The following is a 19,035-nucleotide window of genomic DNA, read 5'->3' on the forward strand; positions in this document are numbered from 1 at the left end:
TTGCTATTGTGTGCTGCAAAAAGTGGGGGAAGAAAGGTCAATACAGACAATTCCCATCTTTAGATGCTGGCCATGTAATCCTATGGGAAAATAAATCCAGACATAATATGGTGACATACACAGACCCAAGACACAGAAAAATGCAAGGCGAGTGATAATGTTAAAGCAAGCTAGAAAGCATACACATACAGTAACAGGGAGGGTAAAGGAGGCTTTTTAAAAATAAATGGATACAATTTAAGCAGCCTTGTTTCTATCACAAAAATCTCAAATCAAGATTACATTTTTAAAATAAATTTGCAAATTAAAGTAGGAAAACCACAAATTTAAGCAAGCTCACTACAATGTTGGACTTTACAAAGCAGCATTTCTAATTAAGGGTTTTCTTTGTATATAAAAAAATATAAAATGCTGCTTTGCAAAGACCAACATTGCAGCAAGCCTACCTAAATTTGTGTTTTTGCTCATTTAATTTGCAAATTAGCTTAATTAACATGGACTCTACATTTGAACAATCCTGTTAAATGTGGAAGGCAAGAACAACTTTTTTCTAAACAAATATTCCAGGACACTGAATTTATGAAACGCTTCTCACAAAGCAGATTGTGAGTGTTGTAAAACATAACATTTAAAAGCTAGGGTTAGCATTAATGAAGGCAACAATTAACAAAATGTACACTCAAATAGAAGCCACCAGATTATTTTTTAAATATGAATAGCACAGAGCTAACTTAACTTTAAGATATAAATACTAGCTCATGTAAACTTGTAACAATATGAAAGCTAAATGCCAGCTGAAAAACTTAAATTCACCTATATCTTCAGTCATTTTTTTATTTTCCTTAAAGCATCTGCACTGTAAAGCTGATCATTCACAATTAATTATCAGAAATTGTTCTAAATTAGCGAGCTAAAAGGCCAGTCATTAATCTTCACAATCATTTGATGGTTAATCCATAGTCATTTGGAAAGCACATCTACGCACTACTAGTTAAGACACTTGTGAGCTAATAACTACAACATTCTCCTCTGCCATTAATTTTAACTTAATTTGACATTCAACATTTACTAATTGCCAGACAAGAAGATTAGCATGCAGCATACAAAAAGGTTAAGATGACTAACATTTGTATTAAAACTAACATGTAAAAGAGGCACTTTAGGTGTGTGTTAAGATTTAGTCTAGGTTCCCTGCCCCCACACACAATATATATACATTTTTGTGGAGTGGAGGGAGGTGGCGTGGGTAACTGGTTGGCCGGCCAACCAGCCAGTAACAGTACTGTTGTCTGTAGCAAGGCTTACTGTAAACTAGTTCCTATGCTGCTAACCCCATCAATGAACTGTTCATATTCCAATATATGTTACTGTTTTTCCTCCGAAAGCTTTATTGACCTGTTTTTCCTCCCTCCTAGGAGCAATGCTAACAGCTGAGGCCTGTAAACTCTCCACTCCATGCAAGGAACAACTTTGACTGGAGGCACCAATACCTGCCAATACCAATCCCACTTCATGGATCAGTCAGAGAAAAGGGAGAGAGGTATTATATACATTAATACCTCCACACAATCTTCCTCAAAAGAACACATTTTGCCATATCCCCAGCAAGCTTCTTACAGAGGGGAAAAAACTATATTCTAAACTAATTTTCTCTTATGTTTACAGTCAAAATGCAAATGAATTATAGGACAAAGTTATTCTGAATGGCAAATATCAGTCACAATTGACTAATAAGTCTTCATTTAAATGGAAGTTAAATTTGTATGTTGGCTATTCTCGTGATTTGGGGAATGTATCTACGTACAACTTACAAATTCTGTTTTGGATTTGGAACTCTATGTTTAAACCCTTATGATGATCTTCACTGTTCTTTTGTCTCATACTGCTTGTGCTACGCAGATGGAGTGGTGCCTGAGAGCCTGTCTCTGAACAGGATGGTCATTAAAAATTATCACCACGAGAACACATCTTGCCAAAACAGAACAAAATGTCTACATCCTTGGTGAAACCAGTTTCTCCTCCAGATTTTCTCCACACAGCTAGGTTTTAAATGAGTGTAAAGGAGGAAACAAACAGAAGTGACAAAGCAGGGTTTTAAAAACAAAGAGGAAGAGGCTTGGTCTACACTGAGAAATTACATTGGCATTATGATGTTGGTCAGGGGTACAAAAAACACCTCACATCCCTAACCAACATATAGACAAGGCTGACAAAACTCCAAGTGAAGACACAGCTATGTCAATGTAGCTAATGTCATTTGGGGAGGTGGTGAAAAACTGCTCTCAGTTATAGGCTGCATCTACAGTGGAGGGCTTTACCAACATAGCTATATCAGTATAGTCTCCATAGCGTAGACATACCCTGAGAAGCTGAAGGGAAATAGAGGGCCTTAAAAGGGTCAGTTTTCCAGAGTGAGTGGAAACCTTTCTGACTGCTGGACCAGCCAGAGCAGAAAGGCACTGACTGCCTGGGCAGAGAGAGAGATGCTATGATTCTGGAGTATCAGAGGGGTAGCTGTATTAGTCTGTATCCACAAAAACAACGAGGAGTCCAGTGGCACCTTAAAGACTAACAGATTTATTTGGGCATAAGCTTTCATCAGTAAAAACCCCCACTTCTTCAGATGCATGGAGTGAAAATTACAGATGTGTCAGTAAATATACTGACACATGAAGAGACTGGAGTTACCTTACAAGTGGAGAACCAATGCTGACAGGAGAAAAAGCCCTCAGCTGGAGAAATACAGGTCAGCAGAGGGGCCCTCCCTGCCCTTTTCAGTCTAACTTTCTACATCCAAAAATCTTTTCCTGCGACTTTGACCATGACATCCCTTGTCCCCAGATGCAGTGGTCAGAGTATATCCAATAAGGCACAGAGTTCCCCACCCACCATGGATGCTACTTGTCAAAGGGCTCTCCCGAGTGGTTTGTACTCCTGCTTCCCACTCCCTCCTGCTGACGTTAGAGCTCCCATCACACTTAGAAGTCGGTAGTAAGCAGGCCCCTCTATCCACACCCAGGAATAGCAGGGGACTCACCTGGGAAAGAGGGGGAAGGCGCCAGAAGCCATACTTTTTGAACATACATTACTTTCAGGGAGGCCCCATATTTTAATCCCGACGTAATTTGTATTCCACACAAATCTGGCAACCCCTTAATTTTTGTGGTTGAAAATTATTTACATCAGAAGAATCATGAAACTGAAGTTTTAAAAAGAGAGATTTACACTCAATTAATTAATCCCACATTTTAAGTTTGCTGCATGAATAATTAGTCTTCCCCCCTCATGTTTGGCCTTTGTCACACCATTTGTGGGCCCTGGCAGATTGAGAGGTATGCCAGTGGGGCTAGGTAGATAGCAGCGGTTTTCGCTCATGAAGCAGTCTGCAGAATAGAAGAGCTGAAGAACCATTTATCTAACAGATATTAATAGTATGAAAATATCAGATAATTCTTTTACACCTTTCTAAGGAAAGTTGAAGTATCTTATGTTTATGGAATCTTTACAGACTCATTCCCCTACTCCAATATTCAGCCTAAACATTCTGCTTTTTAATTTCATACCATTTTTCCTACTTAGCCTCACATCACTTAGCCTTAGCATTACCCTAAAAAAAATCCTCATCCTCCATTTTACACAATTCCAATGTTTGTAAACAGCTATCATGAATCACTGAGTCCTTGCTGAGGAGTTAAGCAGCATTCTAGATCAAGATATTGTACAAGCTAACTATTCCTCAGCACGTCTCTGTCAGGTAGCTAAATATTATTCTCATTTTAGAGATGGGAAAACATTAAGCAACTTGTATTTTAAGCAATTAGCCAAAGACCTCACAGTAACTCAGGGGGAATACTGGAATTCGAATTTAGGAGATCCTGACATCCAGCCCCCTGCTCATTCCACTAGACGATGCTTCCTCCCTTACATATTAAGCTTTTTTAATCTTCCTACATAAATCTATTACTCCAATGACCTAATCATTTTTTCTGATCTGTCTCTCCAGTTTTTCTATACCTGCCACTGCCATGCCAGCTACATAATTCAGCTTAATTCTAGGCACATCGAATTCACTATGTGGTACAATCAGTTTTTGCTCTTCTTGAAGGGGATTATCCCTTTTTTAGGGCACAAAAAGAGGAAATATAAAAATGATGTATTCAGCATCTTATCTATGCCAATTAAAATACCAGTTTTTTATTTGGGTAGAGAATAATCACTTAGAAATTAAAAAAACAAAACAGTATTTTAAAACTCATGTTTATTTTGATTAGGATTATCAAATCCCCTTTTATTCAGATTAGTAAACAATATTCTGAAACATTTCCACATACAGATTAAAACTGATACAACTTCAGTCTGCAAATGGAAGTATTTTTGAACACTTATTGATTCATAACATTAATGCAAAATTCATTAATTTTATTAAAATATTCCAAGATGTTTCCTTATCCAAATGATTTACCTTTAATTTGGTTACTTGGTAACATGACAACTTTTTTTAATTAAAAGATATTTCAAAGGACCTGAAATACTTAAATGTTCACACTTTTCAATGTTTTAAAACATTCAAGTAGATGGTGTATTATATTGTATAAACCATTATTTTCTTTAAATCTTGGGGAAATTGAAAGGTCAAGAAGGCAACTTGTCCACCATTCTTTACTTGTTTCCTATTATTAACCATGAAGCCATTAGTCCTTTTTGCAAAGTAACAGATCTAGACAGATTTAAGTTTAGGATATAGTTAACATATCTATTATTCTAGAAAAAATACTTTAACAAAATTGGGTTTTCATCTAAATTTTTCCTGAATATTTTCATCAAACTGTAAGACTCAGTTTAAACCATAATTTTTGGTAAATCATGTTCAGCTTTGAAGAAATAGCATAAAGATATAATATGAACATCAAGGCAGTGCATGAGCAAGACACAGAAATTCAGCTTTAAAAAGGTTACCCACACCTTTTAAATTCTGGGAGCAAAGAAACCAATGTAGTGCAATTATGCTAGAAAAACCATTGCTGCTTATAAAGCATAGTGCAGCTGTTGGAAGAGAGGTTTACAGTGACAAACAGCTTCCCTGCTACAAAGGTGGCAGGAAATCTATCAAACTGGACAATAAAATTGCAATTGAGTTTCTTTGGCTTTTTATAGCAGCTGCATGTATCTTGATGTGTAGCTCTGCAAAACCTATCCAATTCTGCAACACTAGTCCGTTATACACTAGTTCTTTATCAAAGAATGGTGTTATAATTTGGGGGAAGGGGGGTGCAAAGAGCTGTAAAAGGGAAAAATAAGCATTCCCTACAATTAGAGATTAAATGAAAACAACTGGTTATTTCCTCAACAATATTAAGAAAAAAATATTTCAGTCTCTATGATTGCTGGTTCCATAGTACTTTGAAAGCATGCTAGAAATCAAACAACTCAGTGATGCACTTAGCATCTAGCAATATACCAACTGAATTATTTCTACACAGTATTATAAAGTCATACAATATAAAGAGTCTTGGTAATTTATGACTTTTTAAAATCAGTATATACTAGACTATACTCAAAATGTAAGTTAATTAGGAAAAAAACAATTTTAAGAATTCATAACCAATTGAATATTAATATCAATACTTAAGGCACACACCCCATACACACACATCATCATCTCTATCCTTATATCACTAGTTGCAGTGTAAAATGTAACCATTACCTTTACCAAAAATTAATTTAATCTGAAAATACACCGAATAAGGTTTTAACAGTCCTATTTATTTTTAAAAAATCTTAATTCTTTCAGCATGAGACTATGAAGACAACTTTTTAGGCCCAGTATTCAACAGACTGAACTATTCCAGATCTTGTTTAACTACTTCAAACCCAGAACACATTCTGCAACCCACCCCACTTATTCACCTGCTCATCTCTCTTCTCCCCCACCACTGACCTCCCCTGCAACGCAAAAACAAAACCCCGGGGGAACAGATGTTGGGCTTTGGAAAAGTGAAGCTAGAAATTTATTCCACAGCTGAGGACCCCTCAATAGGAATTTCCTGGCTGCAAGCCTGCTTCATGTTGGAACCTGGGCAACAGGAGGGTGGGATGGAGGCTCAAGCACCTCAGATCCCATTTGGTATGGTATCCCATGGGACCAGTCCTGTTCAACATATTCATAAATGATCTGGAAAAAGGGGTAAACAGGAAGGTTGCAAAATTTGCAGATGATACAAAACTACTCAAGATAGTTAAGTCCCAAGCAGACTGGAAAGACTACAAAAGGATCTCACAAAACTGGGTGACTGGACAACAAAATGGTAGATGAAATTCAATGTTGATAAATGCAAAGTAACGCACATTGGAAAAGATAATCCCAACTACACCTCTACTCCGATTCAACGCAGTCCTTGGGAGCCAAAAAATCTTACCGCGTTATATGTGAAACGGCGTTATCCCGAACTTGCTATGGAGGGCCGGGTAGGGAAGGCTGTGCCTCCCCAAACAGTCTGGCCCTGCCCCCTATCTGACCCCCGATCCACCCAACTCCCCCTGCTCCCTGTCCCCTGACTGCCCCCCGAGACCCTCTGACACTTATCCAACCCCTGGCCCCAGCCTGGTCCCCTTAACATGCCGCTCAGAGCGGCGTGGTGCTGCCGCCATAGGCACCAACTCCATGGGTGCTCCGGTGCTGTAGAACCCATGGAAAAAAATTGATGGGTGCAGAGCACAAACTGGCAGCTGCCCATCCCGCTGCCCCAGCTCACCTCCGCTCCGCCTCCTGCCCCGAGCGTGCCGCCGCTCCGCTTCTCCCCCATCCCTCCAAGGCTTGCCGCAAATCAGCTGTTTGGCACAGCAATCCTGGGAGGGAGGGAGAAGCAGAACAGCAGCACGCTCGGGGGAGGAGGCGGAGCAGAAGTGAGCTGGGGCGGGAGCGGTTCCTCTGCGTCCCCGTCCCCCCCGGTTACTTGCTGTGGCCCTCCCCATGCCCCCCCTCTTCCAGCAGCTCACCTCTGCTCTGCCTCCTCCCCTGAGCACACCACCGTTACGCTTCTCCTCCCTCCCTCCCAAGCCTGGGAGGGACGGGGGAGGAGGGGAAATGCTTTACCGCATTATATCAGGGTGGAGGTATATACATATAAAATGATGGGGTCTGAATTAGCTGTTACCACTCAAGAAAGAGATCTTGGAGTCATTGTGGATAGTGCTCTGAAGACATCCACTCATTGTGCAGCGACAGTCAAAAAAGTGAACAGAATGTTGGGAATCATTAAGAAAGGGATAGATAATAAAACAGAAAATATCATATTGCCTCTATATAAATCTATGGTACATTCACATCTTGAATACTGCCTGCAGATGTGGTCGCCCCATCTCAAAAAAGATATACTGGAATTGGAAAAGGTTCAGAAAAAGGCAACAAACATGATTAGGGGTAGGGAATGGCTGCCATAAGAGGAGAGATTAATAAAACTGGGACTTTTCAGCTTGGAAAAGAGACTACTAAGGCAGGTATAATAGAGGTCTATAAAATCATGATTGGTGTGGAGAAGGTAAATAAGGAAGTGTTAATTACTCCTTCTCATAACACAAGAACTAGCGGTCACCAAATGAAATTAATAGGCAGCAGGTTTAAAACAAACAAAAGGAAGTATGTTTTCACACAACGCACAATCAACCTGTGGACTCCTTGCCAGAGGATGTTGTGAAGGCCAAGATTATAACAGGGTTCAAAAAAGAACTAGATAAGTTCATGGAGGATAGGTCCATCAATGGCTATTAGACAGGGATGGTGTCCCTATCCTCTGTTTGCCAGAAATTGGGAATGGGCAACAGGGGAGGGATTACCTGTTCTGTTCATTCTCGCAGGGGCACCTGGCATTGGCCATTGTCGGAAGACAGGATACTGGACTAGATGAACCTTTGGTCTGACCCAGTAGGGCCATTCTTATGTTCTTAAAAAAAGCCCTTTCAGATAATTAGAACCAAATCCATTTTAACAATTTGCATCATCAAGTTCTTGTTTTCAGAGATTTTATAACTCATCCAGAATTTGTTTTTAAATATTTAGCCCCTACCAGATCTCCTACAAACATTTGGGTTTTCTCTACATATTCTGGATTAGCTGGGTTAGCCATTTTAAGTTATAGGTACGAAATAATATATAATTAGTGACCACAAATCCATTTCAGTGTTTGAATTTTAACACTGTATTTTATGTTTAACTTTACCAACCATTAGTTCTCATTGCAGACTGCTGCCTTCTTTCTCCACGCACATCTCACAAACAAAAACTTCAAAACAACCATAAGTTAATAAATTAATTTTTACAGGTATTGTTTAGAAACCAGGGGCATACTCCTCTAGTGTGCCAAAGCTGCATGGGCAAACTTCAGGCAAAGGGGTGGCTTTATGCCACATTTCTGCTTACCCCAAACCTGAGAGCAGCCAATGGCTGGTTCAATTCCCAGAAATTTAAAGCAGCCTCAGAGCTGCTTAAAAGTATGCTAACTTTTAACAAAACTTCAGTGGCCTTTACACTGGTCACAGATTGCAGCCCACTCCACCTAAACACTGCTATACTGATGGGAACGCTTCAGGTTTGGTATAGAGCTGGCATAGCAAAGGATTAATGCACCACTGTGTCACTGGAGCCACATTTTGGCATGGATTAAGGTCTGGCCCCAGATCCTTTGCACCTATAATGTTATGAAATGTTCATTGACTAAACATTTGCAAGCATTTTTAGTATACGGACTTTTATTCTTCTCCCTCACGCATAACCACCACACAATAGATTATTGAGCTGTTTATTGGATCAAAAATCAGTGATATACAAGATAAACCAGTAGTGCTGTTGTGGTCTAAATAGATTGACAATTTCTGGGAGGAAGTTAACCCATGTAAGGACAGTAATGTGGGATTAAGACGTGCAGTTTTGTATGCACTCTATAAGTGGGTAAGAGACACACTTTTAAAAGTATGTAATTTACAATTTACCTGTCTGAAAACCCAGAACACAAATTCCACAGCTTTTTATGTTAGACTTTTTTCTTTTCTTGGTGCAGGGACAGAGAAATGAAGTGGCTGCTTCTTCTAGTTCTGTATCTCAATTTGAAAAAAAAAAGTTACTAATAAAATGTGTTTTACAGCGTTGTTCAGGTTGTAACAAGCCAACAAAAGCCATGAAAGAAGGAAGGCTGGCACCTGTATTCGTTCACTGGGATTCTCCTTCAGCCTCCTTACCTTCCTGTCTCCCTTCATGGCTTAACAGATGGAATGTCAGCCTCTACTTTGATTTCCTTAATTTTGTGGGTTTGTTTCACTGCCTTTTGATGTTACTAAAAGGTATTTTTAGTCTATGCATAGATAAGGTGCGCCACCTTGTGTTTTAAAAACTTCATGCTGTTATTAATGCACAGAAATCCAGCACTAAAACACCACTGAAACTCTGATTAACCTGCCCTAGGAAATGTTTAAATGCCACTTTTACTACAAGTGAACACCATCATGCCACGAGCAACAGAAAGAATTTTGTGATTAAAGTATTCTGACAACGAAAAGTCATTCAATTTTCAAATGTGACAAGCCATACACTGAACTTGAAGTATATGCTATTATAGACTATTCAAGCTACTGAATTTCTACTTATTCAAATGGCTTATTCTACTAGAAGACTTTTTTATTTGACCCAGTACTTAAAGTACTCCAAATTTCATTAGAGGGAAAAAAAAAAAGTTATTGCAATTTCCAGAATATTTTTCCGGGAAACACTCACCTTTGAATGTGTGATTGACAGTGTATCCACCCAAACTCGCCAGCCACCCCACTCATATTTGACTGCATGATAAAGCAAGATTCTAAAAATGGCATACACCATTTCAGTTATCTTCTGCTCTTCAGAGTTCTTGGGGTTGAAATAGCAAAGAGAAAGCATCCACTCCTGCCACACTGAGCACTGCAACAAGCTCCTGCAAAACACATACTCCTGCTGCTAAATCATATCTCAAAATGGACAAGCATATTAAAACATACAAAGATCATTAACTTTGAGACCACACATAGCAGGCGATGAATTTAGCATACGTAAAAACACTACTGCATGCAACTTCTCTAGCATTACATGTATAAGCCTAATAGAATACAGCATTTGTTAAATAACGTGGCCTAGACATGGTTGCCTAATGAGACTATTTTAGTTTACTCCTAAGAGAGGACAGATTTGTAAGACATTGTTATTTACATATGGTCTTTGTACGCACACAATGAGCCCTCTTACCTCCTATTTTCTCTGCTGTTATTAAAAAGTTTAATCATGTCTGAGAGAAAAGCTCGACGAACCTCCAGAGTTTCTGAGCACTGGGGAGAGTTACGCAGTAGAGTCGCAATTACTTTCAATACCTCTGCAAAACAGTTCACAAGTAAATTTTAAAAACTAGAAATAAAGCACATCAAGTATTGGAGCTTATTAGACTACATTCACTAACAGGAAACATTTTGGTAAGATAGTCACTTTATGAAAAACTAACTTGTAAAAATATATTTGTTTACACAAAGAAAGAAAAGCATCTCCAGCAGTGTCAAAGATGCATCTGAGTAAAGAAGAATTATATTGCTTGTTTCTTCCAAAGACTTCCATGACTATTCCCCTTCAGTGGGATTTTCAAACAGGGGCACACCCAGAAATTTTTCACATGGTACACACAACTTTAATTTAGCCACTCACATTTAGCCCAGCTGACCCTCTATCATAATTGCGGGGTGGACAGGCCAAATTTCAGTGAGTAGCATTGCAACCCAACATATGGGGTTGTGCGCCACTCAGTTTGGGGGCCCTCTCAAACAAACTGGGCCCTGGAGCAAACTGCCCCTTTGCCCCTGCCAATGATATGCACCGGGCATACAGCTGCCTGCACCACTGATTACAAATGCATTCAGTGTTGGCCTAGTTCACTGTGGGAGTGGAGTTAGGCCATTATGTAAAATGTTGGAATTAATGATGATCAGGGTTTAATAATGTAATGCCTACTATGTCACAAATGACTGGTTTAAAAGGAAATATCGGTATTTACTGACCATCTTTAAGAAATATGTTCTCTGGGAGACTAGGAACTAGGGTGACCAGATAGCAAATATGAAAAATCAGGACAGGGGTTGGGGGATAATAGGAGCCAATATAAAAAAAAAGCCCCAAATATCAGGACATCTGGTCACCCTACTAGGAACATACCAGCTGATGAATCCTGTTATGAACAAACATGAAAGCCAGGTGTACTCTAAGTTTCTCTCTTTGAATATCAATTATACTGAATCTATAGAATCTTAAGGGTTTTGAACAGAAATTTGTCCTGAAATCTAAAGTCTCAAATCAGGATTTTTTCTCTATAAAGAAAGTTACCCTAAACAATATAGTAAGCAGATACATTTCTTCCACTCCAAATCCGGAGTTTCTGCATTGACCGTAATTTAAGATGAATGTTACTTCCATACTTCATGTAATTTAGTCTGACATCACTAAATAATGCAATCAGAATTGCGCTGAAACCTGAAAATGTATTAAATCAAAATACCCTGTGCATAACAGTCTTGAAAAAACATCTCATACTATCACCACCACATAACAAAAAGGGTCAGTACTAAATTACATATACATTTAGACACACAAAAGGTCTTTCAAAAAGCTGGAGACAGGCATGTTTCCCAATTAACTCCAACTAAACATGCATTATCTCCTCTCTTGCATGAATGACTCTGTAAAACTAACAGACCACAATTCAGACTGCTGGACATAATTAATAAGCTGTTTTCTTAAATGACAAACATTTTTTGTTTAACAGTGACATAATTTAAAAGATATGTAATGCTTACGAGGATTTTGTATCTTCACTGTTGAATCTGGGTCAGGATGCTGTTTATGTATTACTAGAGTGCAAATTTGTTCAATAAGAATCTGGGGGAAGGAGGAAGAAACACAGTGTAAGAACAGCTATTCAATGTTCACTAAAAAAGCTTGCCAGAGAATGGGTGATCCCCTTGTTTATCATAAGGTTTTCTACAGTGCTCATCATCATATCATCTTAGTGCTAAAATTGTACAGAAGTTTTCTTGTCATAGGTTTTAGTAATTGAATCAATCTTATTTTTAACACCATTTTTTGCATTTTCTGAGACACACAATTGGTATTTTAATTATAGTGGAAGAGTTCCCCTAAATTTAATCAAAGTTACAACAACCTTAAGCCACGATCTCAAGTGGAATGAAGCTCTCGGTGTAAAAGTATCTACTTCAATCATTTAATTCAACAGTTATTTTAAAATGATTCACAATGAGCTACTTCTATATCTAAATTAAGCAGAACTTCCAAAGCAGTAAGCTTCAGAAAACTTTACTGCATCCCTAGCTACGTTTCTAGCGTCATCTGGAAAATATCAGCAGAAACATGCAAGCAATTTTATAACATCTTCTAAGTAATTAGGAAGATTGGATTCTAACTACAGTCTATTACTACCTCGAACAGGACATTGTACGTGGTCATGGTGATTAAGCCTGTATGAAGCATCAGCCTTTCAGCCAGCAAAGAGAATAATCCATGTCCAAGCATGACTTCAGCTTTTCTCCTACAATAACACAGGAAGGCAGATAAAGTAAATTAGGGCATCTCTAACTAGTTAGGTATGTGTACACCAGAGCAGTGCTAAATTGGTGAAAGTGTTTCAGCATTTTAGTTTGTAGCCTCTCGGTTCTGGGGAAGTTGGGACACAGGAACCCTTATCTGCCAAAGGTAACAAGCAAGCCACCCACTGGGACCTGCTGAAAGTGTGACTACTGGGTGGTTCAGTCTCTGAGCCTCTGGGTATGTCTACACTGCAATCAGAGCTGTGGCTGCAGCACATGTAGACCTATCCAAGCTAGCTAGCCTGAACAACAATCGCACGGAAACCACAGCAGCACACGTCAGCCACTCAAATACATGCCCAGAGTCCTGGGTATCCAGCCTGTGCTGCCGTGCTCTCACTATTACCGGTATTTAAACTAGCTAGCCCAAAGCTAGTGCAGGTATGTCTACACATGCTGCAGTCACACCTCTGACTGCAATGTTGACATAGCCTGTGACAGGGGCCACTCACATATTGTGTGCCAACATCCTACCACCAGCAGCCCAAAAAGCTGGACCCAGACCTTGCGGGACCCTTGATAATGATATAGGGAAGAGCACAACCCTCCCCATTCAGCTCACAAAGATTACTTGACCATGAGCATTAGCTGGCAATCTGTTAACTACAGTTGCAGCAAATTCCACTGTTTAAATAAATTGGTGGAAACTAGTGTTGTACTTTCTGCTGCAATTGGACAACTATATAACTTCCAAGATCAACAATAAATGTTAAGGGCCAGTATTTCAAGACAAAAATTGAAAGACCTATGTAAAGTTCATTCTCCTTGCCACTTCTCATGGTGGAAGTCCTAATTACAGACAGATGTCTGTAGGTTAACAGAGACCAGGTGGCTATGTATTTGCGTTCTGGGTGGCTGGGGCATAAGAAAAGGGGAGCAGCAAAAATAAGTTTTGATGGATTAATTTTAAAGATAAACTAGAGTTACCAACCCCAGACTCAGTTTAGGTGGCTTAAGAATCCCTTACTTTATTCATCTTCACTATAAAATTGGCAAGAACAAAGTGAATATTTACAGAAATGTTTCTGCTGTATGCCCAAAAACAGATCCTGAATACCTATGTGTTTTGGATCTGAGTTCTGGCAACATCAACTCATTAAGAAAGTATTTTATCATGGTTAAGTTTCAAATCACATAACTGGTCAGAGGTACTTTGTTAGGCATATAGCAAAAGTGCTGGATTGCAAATACTCACCTTAATGTTTTTGCCAATTTTAAAATAAAGATAAAATAAGACACTTTTAAGATACCTTAAATTGAGTCCAGAGTTGGTAATATTTGTTGCTAATCTCACTATTCTAATTATTAGTATATATTTAGTTGGAACTATGCAAGCAGGTTGTGCTAAAAACATAAACCTATAAACTGACATGTCACAAATCACTAGGTAAGATTGATGGGAGAGCCTGTTATGATGCTATGACACAACTGTGAGTAATTCCACTAGATAGGGAATGGATTATGAAAAAACAAACTGAATGACACTGAAGAAAACAGTAGTTACTATGGGCTGAAGCGTGTATTCTGGTTGCATGCCAACATAACACTTTAAATATGTATAACAACATATACAGAAACAGTATATTTTCTTCAGATTTAAACCAGTACTTACTTAGGTGCTAGATGTTTTAAGAAGTAGCCCATCACTTTTAGAGCTTGTACCCTGATCCCTTCACTTTTTGATGCTAGAAGTTTGTAGACAACCCTAAATGAAAACAAACAAAACACCAAGATTGCCTGAAATAGCAACTAAGAGAGAGTTTCCACACTGACAAATTAACTGCAGCATACGGCAGACAAGTTTGTACCTTGGTTCAAATTAAAGTGACAGATATTGATAAGCTTTCCAAATATGGTGACATTTTCCTAAATTATATAGTACTTTGTACTAAAATTTTTAAGTTATATTTGGGAATTTTGAAATCCAAATTCTGTTAGAGTCCCTAAAAGTATCAGTTGATATGAAAACAGTATCTCTGAAAAGGTCATTGTAATTTCAGTACTCAAATCTGTCTTTAGCTGATATCTCACTCAGGCTACAGTACAGAAAAGCAAACAAATTATGTTTGTTGTACTGTCAAGACAGCTGGCTACAGACTAGCTGCAAAAAGCTTAAGTTTCATATATGGGTGGACATTTGCTAACAGCATTAGTATTTGACATTTGTATCCCTTGCTAGTCCTTTATGGCAGCTTTCAGAAGGATGGCAAAAAACAATGTCAGCTGGCATTCTTTTCATTACACTTACACCAGTTTCTGCACCTCAGATTTTTTGATAAAAAACAAAGTTAATGAAAGAACACATTAGAATCTTAGCAAAGCTGTCTTACATACAAAATTGCATACCCACTTATATTCCCCCTTCTTTCTGGAAGACAGAAGGTATTATTCCTCTGTCATTGATCTTTCTTCAGATCACAATGGAATTTACCATAAAGAAATTCCTATTAGCTCTGGAACATGCATTGTACCTTAGATAGGGTGACAATATTTCCCTATATTGAATACAGGACACCTGGTAAAATTACTCATATCCAAGCGAGTTCAACAGCAATCAATCAGAACCTATGCAGTACATACATTCAAACAACATCAAGTTGACTGAGCTCCTGTTAAAAAGAAATACTGTGTAGCTGGATTCTTTTTATTTACCTTCTTATCTTTAAGACTTCAGGATTCACACAGGAAGAGATGACACACACCCCTACCCCCCCCCACCCACCACACACACACAGGAAGAGGGGACACACATGCCTAGCCCCCCCACACACACACACACTCAGGGAGAGGTGACACACATACACTCCCATACACCTCTCTCACACAGTGGGGTGACCAACTGACCCAACCCTTCCCTATCCGGTGCTCTCCGCCCTCCATGCCTGGCTGGGCGCCTGGGACGGACCACCTCTCCTGGTACCTGGTGCCATAACTTCCCATGGCAACACATGGGGGGGCACACAGGGTCACATGCCTCCTCTCCCCAGATTTCTGCTAGGGTTCACACCAGAATGTGGCCAGCAGCAGCCTTTCGGCACTATGCAGGAGGGAACGGTTGGAAGCTGCTTCCAGACTGGGGGGGGGCTGGGCGGGGGGGAGAGAGGAGGATGACCTGGCCCATGTCTTTGCAGAATTCATCCCCCACCTCTTCCCCCCTTTCCCCACCCCACTGGAAGCATCTTGTCCCTTCCTGCCCGCACAATGTTGAAAGGCAGCTAACACCTCCAGGCTGCTGCTGGCCACCGACATAACCCAGCTGCCTCCTGTGTCCCGGCTACAGCATGGGCAGGAAGGGGTTAAGCCCTAAGGATAATTGTGCACCGGGGCCTAGGCAACCTGACTGCAGGGCCTTCAGCAAACCTGGCCAGCAGGGGAAGCTGTCTAGGGGATGGAGCAGCCCTGCGCTCCGTGGGGGCAGGACCCAAGGTCAGGGAGGAGGTAAGAGGGTGCTAAGCCTCTGCCCCAGGAGCTGCTATGGAGCCTGCAGGTTTGGGGCATGAACAGGCTAGAAATTGCTTTCCCTCTCGCACCCTGACATTCCGGAGCTTAGCTGAGGGGCAGAGCGGCTTCCCCATGCCAGCACTGTGCAGGGCTTTGGCACATGCAGAGCTCAGCTCCTCCTGGCCAGTGCACCGGGCCAGAGGGTCTTGGGCTTTCCCAGGGCACCGACCCAGCCAGAGGCAGTGCGGGGGAGGAAGGAGCCTGCCAACCAGGCTGTTGGTGAGCTGAGCGCTCTGACCAGGGGCTGATTCTCTGAACAGTGCTGGGAGTGGGATGCGCCCTGCCAGGGGGCATATAAAAACCCAGCAGGGCTGCAGCAGCGAAGGGGCAAAGTAGGGAGAGGACAGCGAGAGGGGGAGCATGTAAAGGGCCAATGGGCAGCAGAGGCGACACATAGCCGGCCGCTGCCTGGCGCCTGCCACCAGCCACCACAGCTCACAGCACCAGCCACAAATGGAATGGGGGCTGCGCTGACGGACCAGCAGGGGGAGCAGCCAGCCCCACATACTGCATCTTCACCCCGCCACGAGCCTTGCACATCCACCCCCATTGTTGGCCACTGGAACCTGCCCCTCACCGCTGGTGGGCAGGTGGCTGGCGAGCAGGGATCCAGCCAGACGAGCAGGGTTCACACCAGAATGTGGCCAGCAGCAGCCAGTCTTGGTGTGGGGGAAGAGGGAAAGGGGGGGGGGGGGGAACGACAGAAAATATGGATAATTTGCCCATTTTTTAGAAAAAGTCAGGACACCACCTGCAGGAGGACTAAAATACGTGACTGTCCCTTTAAAAACGGGACGTCTGGTCACCATAACCTCACAATACCTGCTCAAGGGGGAAAAAGGCTGGTTAGCACCGAACAATCCGTTGTTGTTCAAATGTCACATAATTAAAAGTGACAACATGCAAATATACTGATGAGAAATCTATGTGCAGAGTTTCCAAGTATTACTCCAGAGCATATATCTATATTTGAACTTCTCACTCAAAAGTTTAACTGGAAAACAAGCAACACTCATGCTTCCATCTCAGCTAGCACTCAATCAATGCCCCAGTATGTTGCTAAAGGGCAATATGCTGCATCCTTCATATGAGATACAAATGGACACTGAGCACTTTGCTTATTCCTTTCTTAATTATTAAAAACATGTATAATTTTTAGGTCACACTGAGACCGTAACATACCAAAAAAAACCTATATGAAAATATATACCAAAGAAACAAATGCCAGAATTAGGAAATGCCAGAATTAAGGTTGCCCATGCAACCATGATCTTTAGATGATCACTTACTATTTTTCCCTGCAGGACCTGTACCACACTCAGTGCACAATAAGGATGGGGGCTCAGGAGACAGGTATACATTAATTATTTCTTTTTATCCTCATCATTAGGCATGCAGCTCCTGCCGCCTTCTCAGAAATGGCTGAAGAGATTTTTTTCCTAAATTTTTCCAAATAAAACAATTCAGCCTGAGGCAGACACCTGACATAAAAAAAATGTAGCCCATATAATTAAAATTTAGCAATGTTATAAGCAACTGAAAGCAGTCTCATAGCGGAAAGTGCTGAGTATAGGCACTCTGCCAACTGATAATGATTGGTCTGGTGGCCATGCCCTCTGGACACTACTATAGTACAATTAATAAATTAAAGCTGTGTCCTGAGAGGATAAATTTGGTCCTTGATTGTACACTTAATATCTTACGATTGCTCCAATGTCATCACCACCATTGGGACGTACCTGCAACCCATTTGATTTTAGTTTGGTTGTCTATGGTATTCACTAGATCTCCTGAATTTGCATCAACCACACTTGGCTTCTGTCCAGATGAGATAAACTCTTAAATTGTTTTTATGGATTATGTTCCATGAAATTATATTCATTACGAGAATGCAGATGACGAAGTCCCACACAGTCTGTACAGTGAACATTTTGGCCTGTGTGCCTCTTTTTATGAAAGTACATTTTTAGAACTTTAAGGAAAAATTCAAAAGATTCAAAAGCATTTCTACTAGTCTCAAAACAAATGAAAAGGACAATATTACTTAATATAATACCTGGCTGTGGATACTTTTAAGAACGGAACAAAGTAGACTGCCTTGTTTACACACCCCAACCCTCCCAATAAATTTATTCCATAACCTCAGCTGCCCCCAACACACCCAAACAAAAGAAAAAAGTCTCCCCTTCTCTTCAGTACCAGAATCAGAGGGAGAAGAGTCAGCAGCGATTCAAATCCAAGAAACCTGGGTGAAGCAGCTGTGGAATGTAACCAGCTAGGCAGGTGGGATAGCAGCAGCAGAGAACAAAAGGTGGAGGAAGATAACACAGCCCAATTTTCTCTGTCCTTACAAGATGGCAGCTTACAAGATACCATCAGGGCTATCCAGTATAATGGAAAACATTAAACTTCCATATAAGTTATTTCTGAACTAATATATATGTTATTTTTGAATTTTAAGAAAAAACACTCAAATATCTATACAGCCTATGTGAGGGGGAAAAAATTATTTTAAACATGGAGAGAAAGTATCATTTAACTCATCTTTTTAAATTTTCTGATCAATTGCACTAGACATATAATCGGCCAGTTAAATGGCTGGAGACAGTACAGGAGCAAGGAATATAACAAATGAGACAGAAAAACAAAGATTTCTCACAGACGACTCACTATTCATACAGAGCTGCCCTATGCTACTTAATAAAAAGAAAATAGTTTATTGCCAGTTGTTAAGTAAAAACAAATACAATACGTGAGAGACCTGACATGGCATTCAAATACTTTATTATTTAGAGGTTTTATTAGTTTCCCAGAACATAACATTACCATACAAATGAAGTCTAAGCTGAACAAAACCGATAAAATAACTAGCAC

The 19,035-nt window shown here is 40.3% G+C and overlaps 1 protein-coding gene across 1 annotated transcript in view; it reads right to left on the minus strand.

Moving 5' to 3' along the window:
* The window catches only part of LRBA (LPS responsive beige-like anchor protein), a 558,416-nt gene that overhangs the window by 444,083 nt on the left and 95,298 nt on the right, over positions 1-19,035 (minus strand). Inside the window, exons 18-22 of the mRNA XM_074950978.1 lie at positions 14,273-14,365; positions 12,494-12,602; positions 11,854-11,935; positions 10,265-10,388; positions 9,764-9,956 (exon numbers count right to left, since the gene is read on the minus strand). Of these exons, the coding sequence (XP_074807079.1) occupies positions 9,764-9,956; positions 10,265-10,388; positions 11,854-11,935; positions 12,494-12,602; positions 14,273-14,365 (601 nt within the window). The remainder of the gene's footprint in view (positions 1-9,763; positions 9,957-10,264; positions 10,389-11,853; positions 11,936-12,493; positions 12,603-14,272; positions 14,366-19,035) is intronic.

Source organism: Natator depressus, chromosome 4 (genome assembly GCF_965152275.1).
Source record: "Natator depressus isolate rNatDep1 chromosome 4, rNatDep2.hap1, whole genome shotgun sequence".
Lineage (NCBI taxonomy): Eukaryota > Metazoa > Chordata > Testudines > Cheloniidae > Natator > Natator depressus.